This window comes from Dama dama, unplaced genomic scaffold, assembly GCF_033118175.1.
Source record: "Dama dama isolate Ldn47 unplaced genomic scaffold, ASM3311817v1 ptg000082l, whole genome shotgun sequence".
NCBI classification, from domain to species: domain Eukaryota; kingdom Metazoa; phylum Chordata; class Mammalia; order Artiodactyla; family Cervidae; genus Dama; species Dama dama.
Genome location: NW_026870900.1, coordinates 1,846,658 through 1,870,508, shown reverse-complemented (window position 1 = coordinate 1,870,508; position 23,851 = coordinate 1,846,658). Strand labels below are relative to the sequence as shown.

The 23,851-nt window shown below is 44.0% G+C and overlaps 2 protein-coding genes across 2 annotated transcripts; both read left to right on the top strand.

The window, feature by feature from the left end:
• Positions 1-378: 378 nt before the first annotated feature.
• Positions 379-1,969, top strand: LOC133053681 (F-box/WD repeat-containing protein 2-like). The gene has a single exon (XM_061138201.1). The coding sequence runs from the start codon at positions 517-519 to the stop codon at positions 1,879-1,881; it is 1,365 nt and encodes a 454-aa protein (XP_060994184.1). The 5' UTR covers positions 379-516; the 3' UTR covers positions 1,882-1,969.
• A 10,084-nt stretch (positions 1,970-12,053) lies between these two features.
• LOC133053682 (F-box/WD repeat-containing protein 2-like) lies at positions 12,054-13,644 on the top strand. The gene has a single exon (XM_061138202.1). It carries the CDS (start codon positions 12,192-12,194, stop codon positions 13,554-13,556), a length of 1,365 nt encoding a protein of 454 aa, XP_060994185.1. The 5' UTR covers positions 12,054-12,191; the 3' UTR covers positions 13,557-13,644.
• Positions 13,645-23,851: the final 10,207 nt, after the last annotated feature.

The following is a 23,851-nucleotide window of genomic DNA, read 5'->3' as shown; positions in this document are numbered from 1 at the left end:
AAATAGGAGGAGCATGAAACGGTGTTGAAATACATGAAAGCCTGAAAAGTTGTGAAAAATATGAAGAGCTTCAAAACGTGTCAAAAATTTGAGGAGCATGAATCGGTCGGATAAATAGGAGGAGCATGAAGTGGAGTTGAAAAACATGAAGAGCCTGAAAACGTGTGAAAAATATGAAGAGCTTCAAAAGGTGTGAAATACATGAGGAGCTAGAAACGGTCTGAAAAATAGGAGGAGCATGAATCGGTGTTCAAAAACATGAAGAGCCTGAAAACGTGTGAAAAATATGAAGAGCTTCAAAAGGTGTGAAAAATATGAACAGCTTCAGAGCACCGGAAGCCGCTCCCCTGAGAGGCTGCGGACCCAGAGCAGCGGCCGCCGGTCCAGGCGCCATGGCTGCGGAGCGGACCTGGCCGCTGGGAGGCTCTGGCGGCCCGAGCGCGCCTAGTTGGTGTGAGCCCGGCGCGAGGTCCCGGGCCCTGGGGCGCTCGCTCAGGTAAATTTTTCCATAACCTTATGGAGAGAAAGGACTTTGAGACATGGCTTGATAACATTTCTGTTACATTTCTTTCTCTGACGGACTTGCAGAAAAATGAAACTCTGGATCACCTGATTAGTCTGAGTGGGGCAGTCCAGCTCAGACACCTCTCCAATAACCTGGAGACTCTGCTCAAGCGGGACTTCCTCACACTCCTTCCCCTGGAGCTCAGTTTTTATTTGTTAAAATGGCTCGACCCTCAGACTTTACTCACGTGCTGCCTCGTCTCTAAACAGTGGAATAAGGTGATAAGTGCCTGTACAGAGGTGTGGCAGACCGCCTGTAAAAATTTGGGCTGGCAGATAGATGATTCTGTTCAGGACGCTTTGCACTGGAAGAAGGTTTATTTGAAGGCTATTTTGAGAATGAAGCAACTGGAGGACCATGAAGCCTTTGAGACCTCATCTTTAATTGGACACAGTGCCAGAGTGTATGCACTTTACTACAAAGATGGACTTCTGTGTACAGGGTCAGATGACTTGTCTGCAAAACTGTGGGATGTGAGCACAGGGCAGTGTGTTTATGGCATCCAGACGCACACTTGTGCTGCGGTGAAGTTTGATGAGCAGAAGCTTGTGACAGGCTCCTTTGACAACACCGTGGCCTGCTGGGAGTGGAGCTCCGGAGCCAGGACCCAGCACTTCCGGGGGCACACGGGGGCGGTGTTTAGTGTTGACTACAACGACGAACTGGACGTCTTGGTGAGTGGCTCTGCAGACTTCACCGTGAAAGTATGGGCTTTATCTGCTGGGACATGCCTGAACACTCTCACCGGGCACACAGAATGGGTCACCAAGGTGGTCTTGCAGAAGTGCAAAGTCAAGTCTCTCTTGCACAGCCCTGGAGACTACATCCTCTTAAGTGCAGACAAATATGAGATCAAGATTTGGCCAATTGGGAGAGAAATTAACTGTAAGTGCTTAAAGACGTTGTCTGTCTCTGAGGATAGAAGTATCTGCCTGCAGCCAAGACTTCATTTTGATGGCAAATACATTGTCTGTAGTTCGGCACTGGGCCTCTACCAGTGGGACTTCGCCAGTTATGATATTCTCAGGGTCATCAAGACTCCGGAGATAGCAAACCTGGCCTTGCTTGGCTTTGGAGACATCTTTGCCCTGCTGTTTGACAACCGCTACCTGTATATCCTGGACTTGCGGACAGAGAGCCTGATTAGCCGCTGGCCTCTCCCCGAGTATAGGAAGTCCAAGAGGGGCTCCAGCTTCCTGGCGGGTGAAGCGTCCTGGCTGAACGGACTGGACGGGCACAACGACACGGGCCTGGTCTTCGCCACCAGCATGCCCGACCACAGCATCCACCTGGTGCTGTGGAAGCAGCACGGCTGACGTGGGGCGCCGGGGCTGCGGCCCTGGCGCACGGCCCCTGGCAGCCACCTGCATGAACCAAAGTTCTCACCTCACGGCATCATCGCGCAGTGCACAATCACTATCTGTTTGCCGGGGCCGGGGCTCGGGGCGGGGGGCTCGTCTTGTGGACACACACCGCAGCACGCTGACGGGGCGCACCGTTGGCTTCATGTGTTCCTAGTTTGTGGTCAGTGTGAGAGGCTTCGTCTGGGGTTCATCATTTATTTGTCCTTAGTTATGTGGGTCCGTGTGAGAGGCTGCATCTGGGGTTCATCTTTCTTGAATATTGGTTTTAAGTAAAGAAATTTAAATGGCTCATTAATCTGCTAATTGGTTGCCTATAAAAACACAGTCTATTATTAAAGCTTTTTACCATTGCCTTTTTCTCTTTTGAAATTGAAGCAAAGGTGCTATGATGTTGTTACAGCAACTTTTCTCACATGGGGCTTAGCTTTTATAACGACCCGTGTTATAAAGACCACCAAGTTCTGTGACATTCATGCTCTCCACCAAATACCAGTTCTAAAGAAAATGTGTCTTCAGTGCAAATCCAGTTCTATAGATTGATGGTTTGTGACACGTTTTAAGCCCTCATTCTTGTCAGAGCCAAGGTCGGCCGTGTCTGAGATGCACGAAGTTCTGTAGTCTTTGTTTCTGTGGAACAAGCTGGCTGGGTCACCTGCCACCTCCATGACTGCGTAGAGGGGACACGGTTCAGTGGAAGGCGCCAAGCTGGCAGACTGAAGCCTGGCTCTGTTCCCTAGGAGCCCCGCAGCCCAGGAGTGCAGTTCTCTGGCCCCGTTTTCTGTGTCTGTATAGCTAGTTGTTAGGCTGTCATTTGATTTCTGGGATTCTTTCTGGTCCTGTGTCTGCCGAGCTGTGCAAAAGTTGATGCTTCAGTTTTGTCCGATTGCTAATTCGTTGTTTCTTGGCATGATGATCTTGGAGATCATCTATAAATGAAACCACTGATACAAAGTTGTCATCTATAAGGAAATCAAACATGCAAAAAAAAAGAATGGATAAAAGGGAATGTGGAAAATGTTAACATAGTCTGCTTTAAAAACTGTATGCAGTTGGTGGAAGAAGTGCTGAGAGGAGTTGGGGTTCTCTGGAGAGGCAGGGTGTGCCAGTTCAGAGGGAGAGGTCCCTGACCCTGACGCTCCGTCCTCCGCTGTCTCTCTCTTGATGGGTTGCCTCAGGCAGGCTAACTTTCTGTTGAAAGTGAAGGACTTGCGCTAGATTGGGGTTTGCAAACTCACAGGCCCGGGGAGCCATGCAGAGAGCATAGGTGAGCGCCGCCCTCCGGGCAGGATGGAGCTGTACCAGGGGACGCTCCTCTGACGGGCGGTTTCAGAGCCCTGCCTGCCACGCGGGAGGAAGCCCAGCATTGCACAGGCCTTCTGATGTGTCAGGTGGAGCTAGGCCTCCAGAATTGTGTTTATAATTCCCTAATTTTAAAAATGTGGACAATGACTTGGAGATCATGTGAAATGCAGTGGGCTAATAAACGAAGCGAGTCTGCAGGCTGCCAGTTCACATTCCCCACCTTCTCATTCCTGCAGAGTAGGCGAGGCTGTGATTCGACAGTGGCGGTGTTTTAATGTAATTGTCACAAACATTAGGGAGACAGTCTAGGGAACGAGTGTTGGGAAGAATTTAAGAGTTCCCAGTTGTGTGACAGAGGAGTGAGGAGGGGGCGTTTCAGTCACGGACCTGCAGGAAAGTATTAATAGTTAGAAGATGAATTTAAGAGCTGGAGCCTGAGTGGGAGGCCCTGCCTGGGAATATGAGGGATTCTTTCTTCTTGTTAACTTTGATATTAACCCATTTTTTCAGGTAGGAAAAGGGTTGCTGGTAGAGCTGAGAATGATTCAAAGTACAGGGGGAACACCACACTCCCAAATCCTATCACCCTAGAGCCTGACAACAGACCTCCAAATGCTGCAAAGTCAGGGTTTATGAGAACTGACGGTTGCTCCCAAGGATGGATTTAGGTAATATCCATGCCGAGACTCTGAGGAAATCAGGTGAAAGAACAAGATCTTCATACCCCAAATCCATCTCACATTGATTTCTGTGGGTGAGTGCTGCTTGGTCCTTTTAAGAAATGGGACTAGGTTCAAAGCTGGAATCTACTTCTCAGGAAACCCAGGAGGCTTTGGGCCACGGTGAGGGGAAATGACTTTTCTCATTTTCATCCACCTGGAACATGAAACTGAGATCACAGGTCTAATGATCATCCGTAGTCCCACCTCACCTTCCGACATACATCCAGTTGCTTTAAAGACCACGCGATTATGTAGTCATCTGTGGGGAAACTTTGAAATGACAGACCTAAAGCTTGTATGGCAGGCCCCGTCTCCTTTCGGTTTTCAGTGGCGAGTACCAAGGTTACCACCGAGGTGGCGCAGCTGATTCTGACCTCGGTGCTCAGAGCCCTGCCTTCATCCCTCTTCGTATAGTGTTGCGGTCCATAGAGTCAGAGCCACGGTTTTTCCAGTAGTCATGTACAGATGTGAGAGTTGGACCATAAATAAGGCTGAGCACCAAAGAACTGATGCTTTTGAATTGTGGTGATGGAGAAGACTCTTGAAGTCCCTTGGACAGCCAGGAGATCAATCAATCCTAAAGGAAATCAACCCTGAATATTCACTGAAAGGACTGATGCTGAAGCTGAGGCTCCAATTCTTTGGCCACCTGATGCAAAGAGGCAACTCATTAAGAGAAGACCCTGATGTTGAGAAAGATTGAAGGCAAAAGGAGAAGGGGGCTGAAGAGATAGTTTGATAGCATCACTGACTCAGTGGACATGAATTTGAGCAAACTCTGGGAGATAGTGGAGGACAGAGGAGGAGCCTGGCGTGCTGCATGCAGTCCATGGTGTGGCAAAGAGTTGGACACGACTTAGTGACTAAACAACAACAACTTCTATAAAAATGGAAAACCGACCCATCCTTTGGAAAAGAATAAAGCGAGGTGGGGAGTTGAGCACAGTGGATAGGGGTAACTCAGGCTCCTTTCACAGAGTTGGGGGCGCTCTTTCCCGGACACTGACTTCTGCTTCCGTAGCTCAGAGGCTAGGGATTTGCCTTTGCTGCTTCTTTTGTGAGTATTCTCATTTCTGAAAAATTCTTAGGTCATGAACAGATAGACTCCATCTTTCTTCCCGAGCATTGGATTTCTCCAGTAACCCTGGTGTGGTAGAAGTTGGGGTGGCTGTCAGCTCAGGTCTCTGGAGGGACTCATAAGAACTTGGGGCTCTGGGGAGAGGATGGGGTCCGAGAGAGCTGAGGGGGTGTGAGGTTTCAGCAGACTTGGTTCCCATTCCAAAGGAAGCTGGTTCCCCCCCCACAGCAAACCCCATTATTTGAAGAATATAATAAGTGATGTCAACAGCTGGGTTTCACCTGACATCTTAGACCTATCAGAGAAGTAGGAAGAAAGACTTCCTCCAGGGGAGGGGCTTGACTTTGAACAAATCCCACAGGAAGTACACATGTTTGAATAGCTTTTAAGTGGAGGAAAGGGAATGTTGCTATTCGGTTTTAAGGTGTGCACTTCCTTTTTCCTAGTTCAAAGTTACTCTGTTCTGGCCATTGGGAGTGCTCAGGAAAACATGAGTGAGGGTCATGTGATCATGCTAGTGTTTGCTCTCGGGAGAATGTTGAGTGCTCTGCATTTGTAAAACATCTTAGGGAGAAAAGAAGTACTTTTGCAAACAGTATTATGTTAGTCATGCAGAAATCGTTGCTGTCAGGTGAGGCGTTTCAGCTGAACAGAAGCGGCTAAGGAGAGGAGCCCAGCTTGATGCGTTACTTTGGCCAAACCCAGCCAACCCCTGAAGCCGTGGTGGTTGCCCCGACTTCTGGGGTGCCTAGAGATGGGTCTCTCCACCGTCTCACATCTGGCTCTCCATGCCTCCTCGTCTGGGCCTCTGCCGGGCCCTGGCATCCGAACCGCTTGCCGTTGCCTGTAGGGAAGCGTGTAGTCAGACTGCTGCCCTGGGAGGCAGCCTGCGCCAGGGCGCACTCTCCGCTTTCCTTCAGCGCCACGGGGTTGTCAGCGTAGGGGAGAGGCCCCAGGTCCGTCCCCGACACAGCCTTCCTACCTGCTTATGCTGGTGCTTGCCAAGGTTTGAGGGGACCAAGACCCTCTTGAGAATTCTGCAGTCCCTAGACAGTGTCTGACAGAGGGGCCAGGTTAGCACTCCCGACACAAGTGCCTGCCGGCCACCTCTGTGTCCTGATCTGCAGCTCCCTGCGCTTGCTCTAGGAAATGGGATTTCTTTCAGGATAAGTCACCAGATGGATTACCAGTTACCTTTGTACCACTCCCTTCAGCCTGATGAGGCTGAGTGACCGTGCTCGGTGCAAAAAGGTGTTTTGCTATCAAGTCGTTTCCGTGTGTATCCAGTCTCCCCCAGTTGCTTAAAACTTGTGTTACAGTCTTGACTAGTGTGAACATACTTAATGGTTGCAGCTTAAGAGACCCAGCTAACTTCTACTCTTCATGAATGTACTCAAATAAAAATGTGTTTTTGCATATTTAAAAAAAAAAAAAGAAAAATATGAACAGCTTCAAAAGGTGTAAAAAATGAGATGAGCATGAAGCGGTCTGAAAAATAGGAGGAGCATGAAGTGGTGTTGAAGAACATGAAGTGCCTGAAAAGGTGTGAAATATATAATGATCTTCAAAAGGTGTGAAAAATATGAGGAGCATGAAACGGTCTGAAGAATAGGAGGAGCATGAAGCGGTGTTCAAAAACATGAAGAGCCTGGAAAGGTGTGAAAAATATGAAAAGCTTAAAAGGTGTGAAAAATATGAAAAGCTTCAAAAGGTGTGAAATACATGAGGAGCATGAAACGGTCTGAAAAATAGGAGGATCAAGAAGCGGTGTTGAAAAACATGAAGAGCCTGAAAAGGTGTGAAAAATATGCAGAGCTTCAAAAGGTGTGAAATACATGAGGAGCATTAAACGGTCTGAAAAATAGGAGGAGCATGAAGCGGTGTTGAAAATCGTGAAGAGCCTGAAAAGCTGTGAAAAATATGAAGAGCTTCAAAAGGTGTGAAAAATATGAGGAAAATTAAACGGTCTGAAAAATAGGAGGAGCATCAAGCAGTGTTCAAAAACTTGAAGAGCCTGACAAGTTGTGTAAAATATGTAGAGCTTCAAAAGGTGTCAAATATATGAGGAGCATGAAACGGTCTGAAAAATAGGAGCAGCATGAAATGGTGTTCAAAAACATGAAGAGCCTGAAAAGGTGTGAAAAATATGAAGAGCTTCAAAAGGTGTGAAAAATAGGAGGAGCATGAAGCATTGTTGTGAAACATGAACAGCCTGAAAAGGTTTGAAAAATATGAAGAGCTTCAAAAGGTGTCAAAAATATGAGGAGCATGAAACGGTCTGAAAAATAGGAGCAGCATGAAACGGTGTTCAAAAACATGAAGAGTCTGAAAAGGTGTGAAAAATATGAACAGCTTCAAAAGGTGTGAAATACATGAGGTGCATGAAACGGTCTGAAAAATAGGAGGAGCATGAAGTGATGTTCAAAAACATGAAGAGCCTGAAAAGATGTGAAAAATATGAGGAGCATGAAACTTTCTGAAAAATACGAGGAGCATGGAATGGTGTTCAAAAACATGAAGAGCCTGAAAATGTGTGAAAAATATGAAGAGCTTCAAAAGGTGTGCAAAATATGAAGAGCTTCAAGAGGTGTAAAAAATGAGATGACCATGAAACGGTCTGCAAAATAGGAGGAGCATGAAACGGTCTGAAAAATGGGAGGAGCATGAAACGGTCTTAAAAATAGGAGGGGCATGAAGCAGTGTTCAAAAACATGGAGAGCCTGAAAAGGTGTGAAAAATAGGAGGAGCATGAAACGGTCTCAAAAATAGGAGGAGCATGAAGTGGTGTTCAAAAACATGGAGAGCCTGAAAACGTGTGAAAAATATGAAGAGCTTCAAACGGTGTCAAAAATAAGAGGAGCATGAAACGGTCTGAAAAATGGGAGGAGCATGAAACGGTCTTAAAAATAGGAGGGGCATGAAGCAGTGTTCAAAAACATGGAGAGCCTGAAAAGGTGTGAAAAATAGGAGGAGCATGAAACGGTCTCAAAAATAGGAGGAGCATGAAGTGGTGTTCAAAAATATGGAGAGCGTGAAAACGTGTGAAAAATATGAAGAGCTTCAAACGGTGTCAAAAATAAGAGGAGCATGAAACAAGCTGAAAATTAGGAGGAGCATGAAGCAGTGTTGAAAAACATGAAGAGCCTGAAAAGGTGTGAAAAATATGAAGAGCTTCAAAAGTTGTGAAAAATATGAAGAGCTTCAAAAGGTGTAAAAAATGAGATGAGCATGAAACGGTCTGTAAAATAGGAGGAGCATGAAGCGGTGTCCAAAACATGAAGAGCCTGAAAAGTTGTGAAAAATATGAACAGCTTCAAAAGGTGTGAAAAATATGAGGAGCATGAAACGGTGAAAAATAGGAGGAGCATAAAGTGATGTTCAAAAACATGAAGAGCCTGAAAAGGTGTCAAAAATATGAAGAGCTTTAAAAGGTGTCAAAAATATGAAGAGCATGAAACGTTCTGAAAAAATAGTAGCATGAAACGGTGTTCAAAAACATGAAGAGCTTGGAAAGGTGTGAAAAATATGAAGAGCATCAAAACGTGTCAAAATTATGAGGAGCATGAAACGGTCTGAAAACTAGGAGGAGCATGAAGCAGTATTAAAAACATGAAGAGCCTGAAAACCTGTGGAAAATATTAAGAGCTTCAAAAGGTGTGAAAAATATGAAGAACTTCAAAAGGTGTGAAAAATGAAAGGAGCATGAAAAGGTCTGAAAAATAGGAGGAGCATGAAGAGGTGTTCCAAAACATGAAGAGCCTGAAAAGATTTGAAATATATGAAGAGCTTCAAAATGTGTCAAAATTATTAGGAGCATGAAATGTTCTGAAAAATAGAGGAGCATGAAGCGGTGTTGAAACACATGAAGAGCCTGAAAAGGTGTGAAAAATATGAAGAGCTTCAAAAGGTGTCAAAAATATGAGGAGCATGAAACGGTCTGAAAATAGGAGGAGCATGAAGCGGTGTTGAAAAACATGAAGAGCCTGCAAAGGTGTGAAAAATATGAAGAGCTTCAAAAGGAGTGAAAAATATGAAGAGCTTCAAAAGGTGTCAAAAATGAGATGAGCATGAAACGGTCTGAAAAATAGGAGGAGCATGAAGTGGTGTTGAAAAAAATTAAGAGCCTGAAAAGGTGTGAAATATATGAAGAGCTTCAAAAGTTGTCAGAAATATGAGGAGAATGAAACAGTCTGAAAATTGGAGGAGCATGAAGCCGTGTTGAAAAACATGAAGAGCCTGAAAAGTGTGAAAAATACGAAGATTTTCAAAAGGTGTCAAAAATATGAGGAGCATGAAACACTCTGAGAAATAGGAAAATCATGAAGCGGTGTTGAAAAACATGAAGAGCCAGAGAAGGTGTGGAAAATATGAAGAGCTTCAAAAGGTGTCAAAAATATGAGGAGCATGAAACGGTTGGAAAAATAGAGGAGCATGAAACGGTGTTCAAAAACGTGAAGAGCATGAAAAGGTGTGAAAAATATGAAGAGCTTCAAAACGTGTGAAATACATGAGGAGCGTGATAAGGTCTGAAAAATAGGAGGAGCATGAAGTTGTGTTGAAAAACATAAAGAGCCTGAAAAGGTGTGAAAAATATGAAGAGCTTCAAAACGTGTCCAAAATATGAGGAGCATGAAACGGTCTGATAAATAGGAAGACCATGAAGCGATGTTCAAAAACCTGAAGAGCCTGATAAGGTGTGAAAAATATGAAGAGCTTCAAAAGGTGTGAAAAATATGAGGAGCATGATCCGGTCTGAAAAATAGGACGAGCATGAAGCGGTGTTCAAAAACATGAAGAGCCTGAAAAGGTGTGAGAAATATGAATAGCTTCAAAAGGTTTCAATAATATGAGGAGCATGAAACGGTCTGAAAAATAGGAGGAGGATGAAGCGGTGTTCTAAACCATGAAGAGCCTGAAAAGGTGTGAGAAATATGAAGAGCTTTAAAAGGTGTCAAAATATGAGGAACATGAAACGTTCTTAAAAAAAAGAGGATCATGAAGCGGTGTTGAAAAACATGAAGAGCCTGAAAAGGTGTGAAAAATAGGTGGATCTTCAAAACGTGTCAAAAATATGAGGAGCATGAAACTGTCTGAAAAAAAGGAGGAGAATGAAGCGATGGTGACAAACATGAAGAGCTTCAAAAGGTGTGAAAAATATGAAGAGCTTCAAAAGGTGTGAAAAATATGAAGAGCTTCAAAAGGCGTCAAAAATGAGATGAGAATGAAACGGTCTGAAAAATAGGAGGGGCATGAAGCGGTGTTCAAACACATGCAGAGACTGAAAAGGTGTGAAAAATATGAAGAGCTTCAAAGGTGTAAAAAATATGAAGAGCTTCAAAAGGCGTCAAAAATGAGATGAGAATGAAACGGTCTGAAAAATAGGAGGATCAAGAAGCGGTGCTGAAAATCATGAAGAGCCTGAAAATGTGTGAAAAATATGAGGAGCTTCAAAAGGTGTGAAAAATATGAAGAGCTTCAAAAGGTGTGAAATACATGAGGAGCTAGAAACGGTCTGAAAAATAGGAGGAGCATGAAGCGGTGTTCAAAAACATGAAGAGCCTGAAAACGTGTGAAAACTATGAAGAGCTTCTAAAGGTGTCAATAATATGAGGAGCATGAAACAGTCTGAAAAATAGGATGAGAATGAAACGGTTTTGAAAAAGATTAAGAGCAGGAAAGGTGTGAAAAATATGAAGAGCTTCAAAAGGTGTCAAAAATATGAGGAGCATGAAACGGTCTGAAAAATAGCAGGAGCAAGAAGCGGTGTTGAAAAACATGAAGAGCCTGAAAAGGTGTGAAATATATGAAGAGCTTCAAACGGTGTCAAAAATATGAGGAGCATGAAACGGTCTGAAAAATAGGAGGAGCATGATGCGATGTTGAGAAACATGAAGAGCCTGAAAAGGTGTGAAAAATATGAAGAGCTTCAAAAGGTGTCAAAAATATGAGTAGCATGAAATGGGTTGAAAAATAGAAGGAGCATGAATCGGTGGTCAAAATCATGAAGAGCCTGAAAAGGTGTGAAAAATATGAAGAGCTTCAAAAGGTGTAAAATACATGAGGAGCATGTTACGGTCTGAAAATAGGAGGAGCATGAAACGGTGTTGAAATACATGAAGAGCCTGAAAAGTTGTGAAAAATATGAAGAGCTTCAAAACGTGTCAAAAATTTGAGGAGCATGAATCGGTCGGATAAATAGGAGGAGCATGAAGTGGAGTTGAAAAACATGAAGAGCCTGAAAACGTGTGAAAAATATGAAGAGCTTCAAAAGGTGTGAAATACATGAGGAGCTAGAAACGGTCTGAAAAATAGGAGGAGCATGAAGCGGTGTTCAAAAACATGAAGAGCCTGAAAAATTGTGAAAAATATGAAGAGCTTCAAAATGTGTGAAAAATAAGAGGAGAATGAAACGGTCTGAAAAATAGGAGGAGCATGAAGCGGTGTTCTAAAACATGAAGAGCCTGAAAAGGTGTGAAAAATATGAAGAGCTTCAAAAGGTGTCAAAAATATGAGTAGCATGAAATGGGTTGAAAAATAGAAGGAGCATGAATCGGTGGTCAAAATCATGAAGAGCCTGAAAAGGTGTGAAAAATATGAAGAGCTTCAAAAGGTGTAAAATACATGAGGAGCATGTTACGGTCTGAAAATAGGAGGAGCATGAAACGGTGTTGAAATACATGAAAGCCTGAAAAGTTGTGAAAAATATGAAGAGCTTCAAAACGTGTCAAAAATTTGAGGAGCATGAATCGGTCGGATAAATAGGAGGAGCATGAAGTGGAGTTGAAAAACATGAAGAGCCTGAAAACGTGTGAAAAATATGAAGAGCTTCAAAAGGTGTGAAATACATGAGGAGCTAGAAACGGTCTGAAAAATAGGAGGAGCATGAATCGGTGTTCAAAAACATGAAGAGCCTGAAAACGTGTGAAAAATATGAAGAGCTTCAAAAGGTGTGAAAAATATGAACAGCTTCAGAGCACCGGAAGCCGCTCCCCTGAGAGGCTGCGGACCCAGAGCAGCGGCCGCCGGTCCAGGCGCCATGGCTGCGGAGCGGACCTGGCCGCTGGGAGGCTCTGGCGGCCCGAGCGCGCCTAGTTGGTGTGAGCCCGGCGCGAGGTCCCGGGCCCTGGGGCGCTCGCTCAGGTAAATTTTTCCATAACCTTATGGAGAGAAAGGACTTTGAGACATGGCTTGATAACATTTCTGTTACATTTCTTTCTCTGACGGACTTGCAGAAAAATGAAACTCTGGATCACCTGATTAGTCTGAGTGGGGCAGTCCAGCTCAGACACCTCTCCAATAACCTGGAGACTCTGCTCAAGCGGGACTTCCTCACACTCCTTCCCCTGGAGCTCAGTTTTTATTTGTTAAAATGGCTCGACCCTCAGACTTTACTCACGTGCTGCCTCGTCTCTAAACAGTGGAATAAGGTGATAAGTGCCTGTACAGAGGTGTGGCAGACCGCCTGTAAAAATTTGGGCTGGCAGATAGATGATTCTGTTCAGGACGCTTTGCACTGGAAGAAGGTTTATTTGAAGGCTATTTTGAGAATGAAGCAACTGGAGGACCATGAAGCCTTTGAGACCTCATCTTTAATTGGACACAGTGCCAGAGTGTATGCACTTTACTACAAAGATGGACTTCTGTGTACAGGGTCAGATGACTTGTCTGCAAAACTGTGGGATGTGAGCACAGGGCAGTGTGTTTATGGCATCCAGACGCACACTTGTGCTGCGGTGAAGTTTGATGAGCAGAAGCTTGTGACAGGCTCCTTTGACAACACCGTGGCCTGCTGGGAGTGGAGCTCCGGAGCCAGGACCCAGCACTTCCGGGGGCACACGGGGGCGGTGTTTAGTGTTGACTACAACGACGAACTGGACGTCTTGGTGAGTGGCTCTGCAGACTTCACCGTGAAAGTATGGGCTTTATCTGCTGGGACATGCCTGAACACTCTCACCGGGCACACAGAATGGGTCACCAAGGTGGTCTTGCAGAAGTGCAAAGTCAAGTCTCTCTTGCACAGCCCTGGAGACTACATCCTCTTAAGTGCAGACAAATATGAGATCAAGATTTGGCCAATTGGGAGAGAAATTAACTGTAAGTGCTTAAAGACGTTGTCTGTCTCTGAGGATAGAAGTATCTGCCTGCAGCCAAGACTTCATTTTGATGGCAAATACATTGTCTGTAGTTCGGCACTGGGCCTCTACCAGTGGGACTTCGCCAGTTATGATATTCTCAGGGTCATCAAGACTCCGGAGATAGCAAACCTGGCCTTGCTTGGCTTTGGAGACATCTTTGCCCTGCTGTTTGACAACCGCTACCTGTATATCCTGGACTTGCGGACAGAGAGCCTGATTAGCCGCTGGCCTCTCCCCGAGTATAGGAAGTCCAAGAGGGGCTCCAGCTTCCTGGCGGGTGAAGCGTCCTGGCTGAACGGACTGGACGGGCACAACGACACGGGCCTGGTCTTCGCCACCAGCATGCCCGACCACAGCATCCACCTGGTGCTGTGGAAGCAGCACGGCTGACGTGGGGCGCCGGGGCTGCGGCCCTGGCGCACGGCCCCTGGCAGCCACCTGCATGAACCAAAGTTCTCACCTCACGGCATCATCGCGCAGTGCACAATCACTATCTGTTTGCCGGGGCCGGGGCTCGGGGCGGGGGGCTCGTCTTGTGGACACACACCGCAGCACGCTGACGGGGCGCACCGTTGGCTTCATGTGTTCCTAGTTTGTGGTCAGTGTGAGAGGCTTCGTCTGGGGTTCATCATTTATTTGTCCTTAGTTATGTGGGTCCGTGTGAGAGGCTGCATCTGGGGTTCATCTTTCTTGAATATTGGTTTTAAGTAAAGAAATTTAAATGGCTCATTAATCTGCTAATTGGTTGCCTATAAAAACACAGTCTATTATTAAAGCTTTTTACCATTGCCTTTTTCTCTTTTGAAATTGAAGCAAAGGTGCTATGATGTTGTTACAGCAACTTTTCTCACATGGGGCTTAGCTTTTATAACGACCCGTGTTATAAAGACCACCAAGTTCTGTGACATTCATGCTCTCCACCAAATACCAGTTCTAAAGAAAATGTGTCTTCAGTGCAAATCCAGTTCTATAGATTGATGGTTTGTGACACGTTTTAAGCCCTCATTCTTGTCAGAGCCAAGGTCGGCCGTGTCTGAGATGCACGAAGTTCTGTAGTCTTTGTTTCTGTGGAACAAGCTGGCTGGGTCACCTGCCACCTCCATGACTGCGTAGAGGGGACACGGTTCAGTGGAAGGCGCCAAGCTGGCAGACTGAAGCCTGGCTCTGTTCCCTAGGAGCCCCGCAGCCCAGGAGTGCAGTTCTCTGGCCCCGTTTTCTGTGTCTGTATAGCTAGTTGTTAGGCTGTCATTTGATTTCTGGGATTCTTTCTGGTCCTGTGTCTGCCGAGCTGTGCAAAAGTTGATGCTTCAGTTTTGTCCGATTGCTAATTCGTTGTTTCTTGGCATGATGATCTTGGAGATCATCTATAAATGAAACCACTGATACAAAGTTGTCATCTATAAGGAAATCAAACATGCAAAAAAAAAGAATGGATAAAAGGGAATGTGGAAAATGTTAACATAGTCTGCTTTAAAAACTGTATGCAGTTGGTGGAAGAAGTGCTGAGAGGAGTTGGGGTTCTCTGGAGAGGCAGGGTGTGCCAGTTCAGAGGGAGAGGTCCCTGACCCTGACGCTCCGTCCTCCGCTGTCTCTCTCTTGATGGGTTGCCTCAGGCAGGCTAACTTTCTGTTGAAAGTGAAGGACTTGCGCTAGATTGGGGTTTGCAAACTCACAGGCCCGGGGAGCCATGCAGAGAGCATAGGTGAGCGCCGCCCTCCGGGCAGGATGGAGCTGTACCAGGGGACGCTCCTCTGACGGGCGGTTTCAGAGCCCTGCCTGCCACGCGGGAGGAAGCCCAGCATTGCACAGGCCTTCTGATGTGTCAGGTGGAGCTAGGCCTCCAGAATTGTGTTTATAATTCCCTAATTTTAAAAATGTGGACAATGACTTGGAGATCATGTGAAATGCAGTGGGCTAATAAACGAAGCGAGTCTGCAGGCTGCCAGTTCACATTCCCCACCTTCTCATTCCTGCAGAGTAGGCGAGGCTGTGATTCGACAGTGGCGGTGTTTTAATGTAATTGTCACAAACATTAGGGAGACAGTCTAGGGAACGAGTGTTGGGAAGAATTTAAGAGTTCCCAGTTGTGTGACAGAGGAGTGAGGAGGGGGCGTTTCAGTCACGGACCTGCAGGAAAGTATTAATAGTTAGAAGATGAATTTAAGAGCTGGAGCCTGAGTGGGAGGCCCTGCCTGGGAATATGAGGGATTCTTTCTTCTTGTTAACTTTGATATTAACCCATTTTTTCAGGTAGGAAAAGGGTTGCTGGTAGAGCTGAGAATGATTCAAAGTACAGGGGGAACACCACACTCCCAAATCCTATCACCCTAGAGCCTGACAACAGACCTCCAAATGCTGCAAAGTCAGGGTTTATGAGAACTGACGGTTGCTCCCAAGGATGGATTTAGGTAATATCCATGCCGAGACTCTGAGGAAATCAGGTGAAAGAACAAGATCTTCATACCCCAAATCCATCTCACATTGATTTCTGTGGGTGAGTGCTGCTTGGTCCTTTTAAGAAATGGGACTAGGTTCAAAGCTGGAATCTACTTCTCAGGAAACCCAGGAGGCTTTGGGCCACGGTGAGGGGAAATGACTTTTCTCATTTTCATCCACCTGGAACATGAAACTGAGATCACAGGTCTAATGATCATCCGTAGTCCCACCTCACCTTCCGACATACATCCAGTTGCTTTAAAGACCACGCGATTATGTAGTCATCTGTGGGGAAACTTTGAAATGACAGACCTAAAGCTTGTATGGCAGGCCCCGTCTCCTTTCGGTTTTCAGTGGCGAGTACCAAGGTTACCACCGAGGTGGCGCAGCTGATTCTGACCTCGGTGCTCAGAGCCCTGCCTTCATCCCTCTTCGTATAGTGTTGCGGTCCATAGAGTCAGAGCCACGGTTTTTCCAGTAGTCATGTACAGATGTGAGAGTTGGACCATAAATAAGGCTGAGCACCAAAGAACTGATGCTTTTGAATTGTGGTGATGGAGAAGACTCTTGAAGTCCCTTGGACAGCCAGGAGATCAATCAATCCTAAAGGAAATCAACCCTGAATATTCACTGAAAGGACTGATGCTGAAGCTGAGGCTCCAATTCTTTGGCCACCTGATGCAAAGAGGCAACTCATTAAGAGAAGACCCTGATGTTGAGAAAGATTGAAGGCAAAAGGAGAAGGGGGCTGAAGAGATAGTTTGATAGCATCACTGACTCAGTGGACATGAATTTGAGCAAACTCTGGGAGATAGTGGAGGACAGAGGAGGAGCCTGGCGTGCTGCATGCAGTCCATGGTGTGGCAAAGAGTTGGACACGACTTAGTGACTAAACAACAACAACTTCTATAAAAATGGAAAACCGACCCATCCTTTGGAAAAGAATAAAGCGAGGTGGGGAGTTGAGCACAGTGGATAGGGGTAACTCAGGCTCCTTTCACAGAGTTGGGGGCGCTCTTTCCCGGACACTGACTTCTGCTTCCGTAGCTCAGAGGCTAGGGATTTGCCTTTGCTGCTTCTTTTGTGAGTATTCTCATTTCTGAAAAATTCTTAGGTCATGAACAGATAGACTCCATCTTTCTTCCCGAGCATTGGATTTCTCCAGTAACCCTGGTGTGGTAGAAGTTGGGGTGGCTGTCAGCTCAGGTCTCTGGAGGGACTCATAAGAACTTGGGGCTCTGGGGAGAGGATGGGGTCCGAGAGAGCTGAGGGGGTGTGAGGTTTCAGCAGACTTGGTTCCCATTCCAAAGGAAGCTGGTTCCCCCCCCACAGCAAACCCCATTATTTGAAGAATATAATAAGTGATGTCAACAGCTGGGTTTCACCTGACATCTTAGACCTATCAGAGAAGTAGGAAGAAAGACTTCCTCCAGGGGAGGGGCTTGACTTTGAACAAATCCCACAGGAAGTACACATGTTTGAATAGCTTTTAAGTGGAGGAAAGGGAATGTTGCTATTCGGTTTTAAGGTGTGCACTTCCTTTTTCCTAGTTCAAAGTTACTCTGTTCTGGCCATTGGGAGTGCTCAGGAAAACATGAGTGAGGGTCATGTGATCATGCTAGTGTTTGCTCTCGGGAGAATGTTGAGTGCTCTGCATTTGTAAAACATCTTAGGGAGAAAAGAAGTACTTTTGCAAACAGTATTATGTTAGTCATGCAGAAATCGTTGCTGTCAGGTGAGGCGTTTCAGCTGAACAGAAGCGGCTAAGGAGAGGAGCCCAGCTTGATGCGTTACTTTGGCCAAACCCAGCCAACCCCTGAAGCCGTGGTGGTTGCCCCGACTTCTGGGGTGCCTAGAGATGGGTCTCTCCACCGTCTCACATCTGGCTCTCCATGCCTCCTCGTCTGGGCCTCTGCCGGGCCCTGGCATCCGAACCGCTTGCCGTTGCCTGTAGGGAAGCGTGTAGTCAGACTGCTGCCCTGGGAGGCAGCCTGCGCCAGGGCGCACTCTCCGCTTTCCTTCAGCGCCACGGGGTTGTCAGCGTAGGGGAGAGGCCCCAGGTCCGTCCCCGACACAGCCTTCCTACCTGCTTATGCTGGTGCTTGCCAAGGTTTGAGGGGACCAAGACCCTCTTGAGAATTCTGCAGTCCCTAGACAGTGTCTGACAGAGGGGCCAGGTTAGCACTCCCGACACAAGTGCCTGCCGGCCACCTCTGTGTCCTGATCTGCAGCTCCCTGCGCTTGCTCTAGGAAATGGGATTTCTTTCAGGATAAGTCACCAGATGGATTACCAGTTACCTTTGTACCACTCCCTTCAGCCTGATGAGGCTGAGTGACCGTGCTCGGTGCAAAAAGGTGTTTTGCTATCAAGTCGTTTCCGTGTGTATCCAGTCTCCCCCAGTTGCTTAAAACTTGTGTTACAGTCTTGACTAGTGTGAACATACTTAATGGTTGCAGCTTAAGAGACCCAGCTAACTTCTACTCTTCATGAATGTACTCAAATAAAAATGTGTTTTTGCATATTTAAAAAAAAAAAAAGAAAAATATGAACAGCTTCAAAAGGTGTAAAAAATGAGATGAGCATGAAGCGGTCTGAAAAATAGGAGGAGCATGAAGTGGTGTTGAAGAACATGAAGTGCCTGAAAAGGTGTGAAATATATAATGATCTTCAAAAGGTGTGAAAAATATGAGGAGCATGAAACGGTCTGAAGAATAGGAGGAGCATGAAGCGGTGTTCAAAAACATGAAGAGCCTGGAAAGGTGTGAAAAATATGAAAAGCTTAAAAGGTGTGAAAAATATGAAAAGCTTCAAAAGGTGTGAAATACATGAGGAGCATGAAACGGTCTGAAAAATAGGAGGATCAAGAAGCGGTGTTGAAAAACATGAAGAGCCTGAAAAGGTGTGAAAAATATGCAGAGCTTCAAAAGGTGTGAAATACATGAGGAGCATTAAACGGTCTGAAAAATAGGAGGAGCATGAAGCGGTGTTGAAAATCGTGAAGAGCCTGAAAAGCTGTGAAAAATATGAAGAGCTTCAAAAGGTGTGAAAAATATGAGGAAAATTAAACGGTCTGAAAAATAGGAGGAGCATCAAGCAGTGTTCAAAAACTTGAAGAGCCTGACAAGTTGTGTAAAATATGTAGAGCTTCAAAAGGTGTCAAATATATGAGGAGCATGAAACGGTCTGAAAAATAGGAGCAGCATGAAATGGTGTTCAAAAACATGAAGAGCCTGAAAAGGTGTGAAAAATATGAAGAGCTTCAAAAGGTGTGAAAAATAGGAGGAGCATGAAGCATTGTTGTGAAACATGAACAGCCTGAAAAGGTTTGAAAAATATGAAGAGCTTCAAAAGGTGTCAAAAATATGAGGAGCATGAAACGGTCTGAAAAATAGGAGCAGCATGAAACGGTGTTCAAAAACATGAAGAGTCTGAAAAGGTGTGAAAAATATGAACAGCTTCAAAAGGTGTGAAATACATGAGGTGCATGAAACGGTCTGAAAAATAGGAGGAGCATGAAGTGATGTTCAAAAACATGAAGAGCCTGAAAAGATGTGAAAAATATGAGGAGCATGAAACTTTCTGAAAAATACGAGGAGCATGGAATGGTGTTCAAAAACATGAAGAGCCTGAAAATGTGTGAAAAATATGAAGAGCTTCAAAAGGTGTGCAAAATATGAAGAGCTTCAAGAGGTGTAAAAAATGAGATGACCATGAAACGGTCTGCAAAATAGGAGGAGCATGAAACGGTCTGAAAAATGGGAGGAGCATGAAACGGTCTTAAAAATAGGAGGGGCATGAAGCAGTGTTCAAAAACATGGAGAGCCTGAAAAGGTGTGAAAAATAGGAGGAGCATGAAACGGTCTCAAAAATAGGAGGAGCATGAAGTGGTGTTCAAAAACATGGAGAGCCTGAAAACGTGTGAAAAATATGAAGAGCTTCAAACGGTGTCAAAAATAAGAGGAGCATGAAACGGGCTGAAAAATAGGAGGAGCATGAAGCAGTGTTGAAAAACATGAAGAGCCTGAAAAGGTGTGAAAAATATGAAGAGCTTCAAAAGTTGTGAAAAATATGAAGAGCTTCAAAAGGTGTAAAAAATGAGATGAGCATGAAACGGTCTGTAAAATAGGAGGAGCATGAAGCGGTGTCCAAAACATGAAGAGCCTGAAAAGTTGTGAAAAATATGAACAGCTTCAAAAGGTGTGAAAAATATGAGGAGCATGAAACGGTGAAAAATAGGAGGAGCATAAAGTGATGTTCAAAAACATGAAGAGCCTGAAAAGGTGTCAAAAATATGAAGAGCTTTAAAAGGTGTCAAAAATATGAAGAGCATGAAACGTTCTGAAAAAATAGTAGCATGAAACGGTGTTCAAAAACATGAAGAGCTTGGAAAGGTGTGAAAAATATGAAGAGCATCAAAACGTGTCAAAATTATGAGGAGCATGAAACGGTCTGAAAACTAGGAGGAGCATGAAGCAGTATTAAAAACATGAAGAACCTGAAAACCTGTGGAAAATATTAAGAGCTTCAAAAGGTGTGAAAAATATGAAGAACTTCAAAAGGTGTGAAAAATGAAAGGAGCATGAAAAGGTCTGAAAAATAGGAGCAGCATGAAGAGGTGTTCCAAAACATGAAGAGCCTGAAAAGATTTGAAATATATGAAGAGCTTCAAAATGTGTCAAAATTATTAGGAGCATGAAATGTTCTGAAAAATAGAGGAGCATGAAGCGGTGTTGAAACACATGAAGAGCCTGAAAAGGTGTGAAAAATATGAAGAGCTTCAAAAGGTGTCAAAAATATGAGGAGCATGAAACGGTCTGAAAATAGGAGGAGCATGAAGCGGTGTTGAAAAACATGAAGAGCCTGCAAAGGTGTGAAAAATATGAAGAGCTTCAAAAGGAGTGAAAAATATGAAGAGCTTCAAAAGGTGTCAAAAATGAGATGAGCATGAAACGGTCTGAAAAATAGGAGGAGCATGAAGTGGTGTTGAAAAAAATTAAGAGCCTGAAAAGGTGTGAAATATATGAAGAGCTTCAAAAGTTGTCAGAAATATGAGGAGAATGAAACAGTCTGAAAATTGGAGGAGCATGAAGCCGTGTTGAAAAACATGAAGAGCCTGAAAAGTGTGAAAAATACGAAGATTTTCAAAAGGTGTCAAAAATATGAGGAGCATGAAACACTCTGAGAAATAGGAAAATCATGAAGCGGTGTTGAAAAACATGAAGAGCCAGAGAAGGTGTGGAAAATATGAAGAGCTTCAAAAGGTGTCAAAAATATGAGGAGCATGAAACGGTTGGAAAAATAGAGGAGCATGAAACGGTGTTCAAAAACGTGAAGAGCATGAAAAGGTGTGAAAAATATGAAGAGCTTCAAAACGTGTGAAATACATGAGGAGCGTGATAAGGTCTGAAAAATAGGAGGAGCATGAAGTTGTGTTGAAAAACATAAAGAGCCTGAAAAGGTGTGAAAAATATGAAGAGCTTCAAAACGTGTCCAAAATATGAGGAGCATGAAACGGTCTGATAAATAGGAAGACCATGAAGCGATGTTCAAAAACCTGAAGAGCCTGATAAGGTGTGAAAAATATGAAGAGCTTCAAAAGGTGTGAAAAATATGAGGAGCATGATCCGGTCTGAAAAATAGGACGAGCATGAAGCGGTGTTCAAAAACATGAAGAGCCTGAAAAGGTGTGAGAAATATGAATAGCTTCAAAAGGTTTCAATAATATGAGGAGCATGAAACGGTCTGAAAAATAGGAGGAGGATGAAGCGGTGTTCTAAACCATGAAGAGCCTGAAAAGGTGTGAGAAATATGAAGAGCTTTAAAAGGTGTCAAAATATGAGGAACATGAAACGTTCTTAAAAAAAAGAGGATCATGAAGCGGTGTTGAAAAACATGAAGAGCCTGAAACCGTGTGAAAAATATGAATAGCTTCAAAAATGTGAAAAATATGAAGAGCTTCAAAAGGTGTGAAAAATTTGAAGAGCTTCAAAGGTGTCAAAATGAGATGAGCATGAAATGGTCTGAAAAATACGAGGAGCATGAACCGGTGTTCAAAAACATGAAGAGCCTGAAAAGGTGTGAAACATATGAAGAGCCTCAAAAAATGTCAAAAATATAAGGAGTATGAAATGGTCTCAAAAATAGGAGGAGCATGAAGCGGTGTTGAAATACATGAAGAGCCACAAAAGGTGTGAAATACATGAAGAGCTTTAAAAGGTGTCAAAATATGAGGAGCATGAAACGTTCTGAAAAATAGGAGGATCATGAAACGGTGTTCAAAAACATGAAGAGCCTGAAAAGGTTTGAAAAATATGAAGAGCTTCAAATGGTGTCACAAATATGAGGAGCATGAAACGGTCTGAAAACTAGGAGGAGCATGAAGCGGTGTTGAGAAACATGAAGAGCCTGAAAAGGTGTGAAAAATATGAAGAGCTTCAAAAGGTGTCAAAAATATGAGGAGCATGAAATGGTCTGAAATGTAGGAGGAGCATGAAGTGGTTGTGAAAAACTTCAGAGCCTGAAAAGGTGTGCAAAATATAAAGAGTTTCAAAAGTTGTGAAAAATATGAAGAGTTTGAAAAGGTGTCAAAAATATGAGGAGCATGAAACGGTATGAAAAATAGGAGGAGCATGAAACTGTGTTCAAAAACATGAAGAGCCAGAAAAGGTGTGAGAAATATGAAGAGCTTCAAAAGGTGTCAAAAATATGAGGAGCATGAAACAGTCTGAAAAACAGGAGGAGCATGAAACGGAGTTCAAAAACATGAAGAGCCTGAAAAGGTGTGAAAAATATGAAGAGCTTCAAAAGGTGTCAAAAATATGAGGAACAAGAAACGGTCTGAAAAATATGAGGAGCATGAAATGGTTTTGAAGAAGATGAAGAGCTTGAAAAGGTGTGAAATATATGAAGCGCTTCAAAAGGTGTCAATAATATGAGGAGCATGAAACACTCTGAAAAATAGGAGGAGCAAGAAGCATTCGTCAAAAAACATGAAGAGCCTGAAAAGGTGTGAAAAATTTGAGGGCTTCAAAAGGTGTCAAAAATATGAAAAGCTTGAAGCTTCTGAAAAATAGGAGGAGCATGAAGCGGTCCTTAAAAACATGAAGAGCGTGAAAGGTGTGAAAAATATGAAGAGCTTCAAGGTCTCAAAAATATGAGAAGCATGAAACGGTCTGAAAAATAGGAGGAGCATGAAGCGGTGTTGAAAAACATGAAGAGCCTGAAAAGGTGTGAAAAATATGAAGTGCTTCAAAAGGTGTCAGAAATATGAGGAGCATGAAACGGTCTGAAATATAGGAGGAGCATGAAGCGGTGTTCAAAAAGATGAAGAGCCTGAAAAGGTGTGAAAAATATGAAGGGCTTCAAAAGGTATCAAAAATATGAGGAGCATGAAACAGTCTGAAAAATAGGAGGAGCATGAAACGGTGTTGAAAAACATGAAGAGCCTGAAAAGGTGTCAAAAATTTGAGGGCTTCAAAAGGTGTCAAAAATATGAAAAGCTTGAAGCTTCTGAAAAATAGGAGGAGCATGAAGCGGTCCTCAAAAACATGAAGAGCGTGAAAAGGTGTGAAAAATATGAAGAGCTTCAAAAGGTGACAAAAATATGAGGAGCATGAAACGGTCTGAAAAATACGAGGAGCATGAAGCGGTGTTGAAAAACATGAAGAGCCTGAAAAGGTGTGAAAAATACAAAGAGCTTCAAAAGGTGTCAAAAATATGAGAAGCATGAAATGACTGAAAAAGAGGAGGAGCATGAAGCGGTGTTCAAAAATATGAAGAGCCTGAAAACGTGTGAAAACTATGAAGAGCTTCTAAAGGTGTCAATAATATGAGGAGCATGAAACAGTCTGAAAAATAGGATGAGAATGAAACGGTTTTGAAAAAGATTAAGAGCAGGAAAGGTGTGAAAAATATGAAGAGCTTCAAAAGGTGTCAAAAATATGAGGAGCATGAAACGGTCTGAAAAATCGGAGGAGCAAGAAGCGGTGTTGAAAAACATGAAGAGCCTGAAAAGGTGTGAAATATATGAAGAGCTTCAAACGGTGTCAAAAATATGAGGAGCATGAAACGGTCTGAAAAATAGGAGGAGCATGATGCGGTGTTGAAGAACATGAAGAGCCTGAAAAGGTGTGAAAAATAGGAAGATCTTCAAAAGGTGTCAAAAATATGAGGAGCATGAACGGTCTGGAAAATAGGAGGAGCTTGAAGTGGTGATGAAAAACATGAAGAGCCTGAAAAGCTGTGAAAA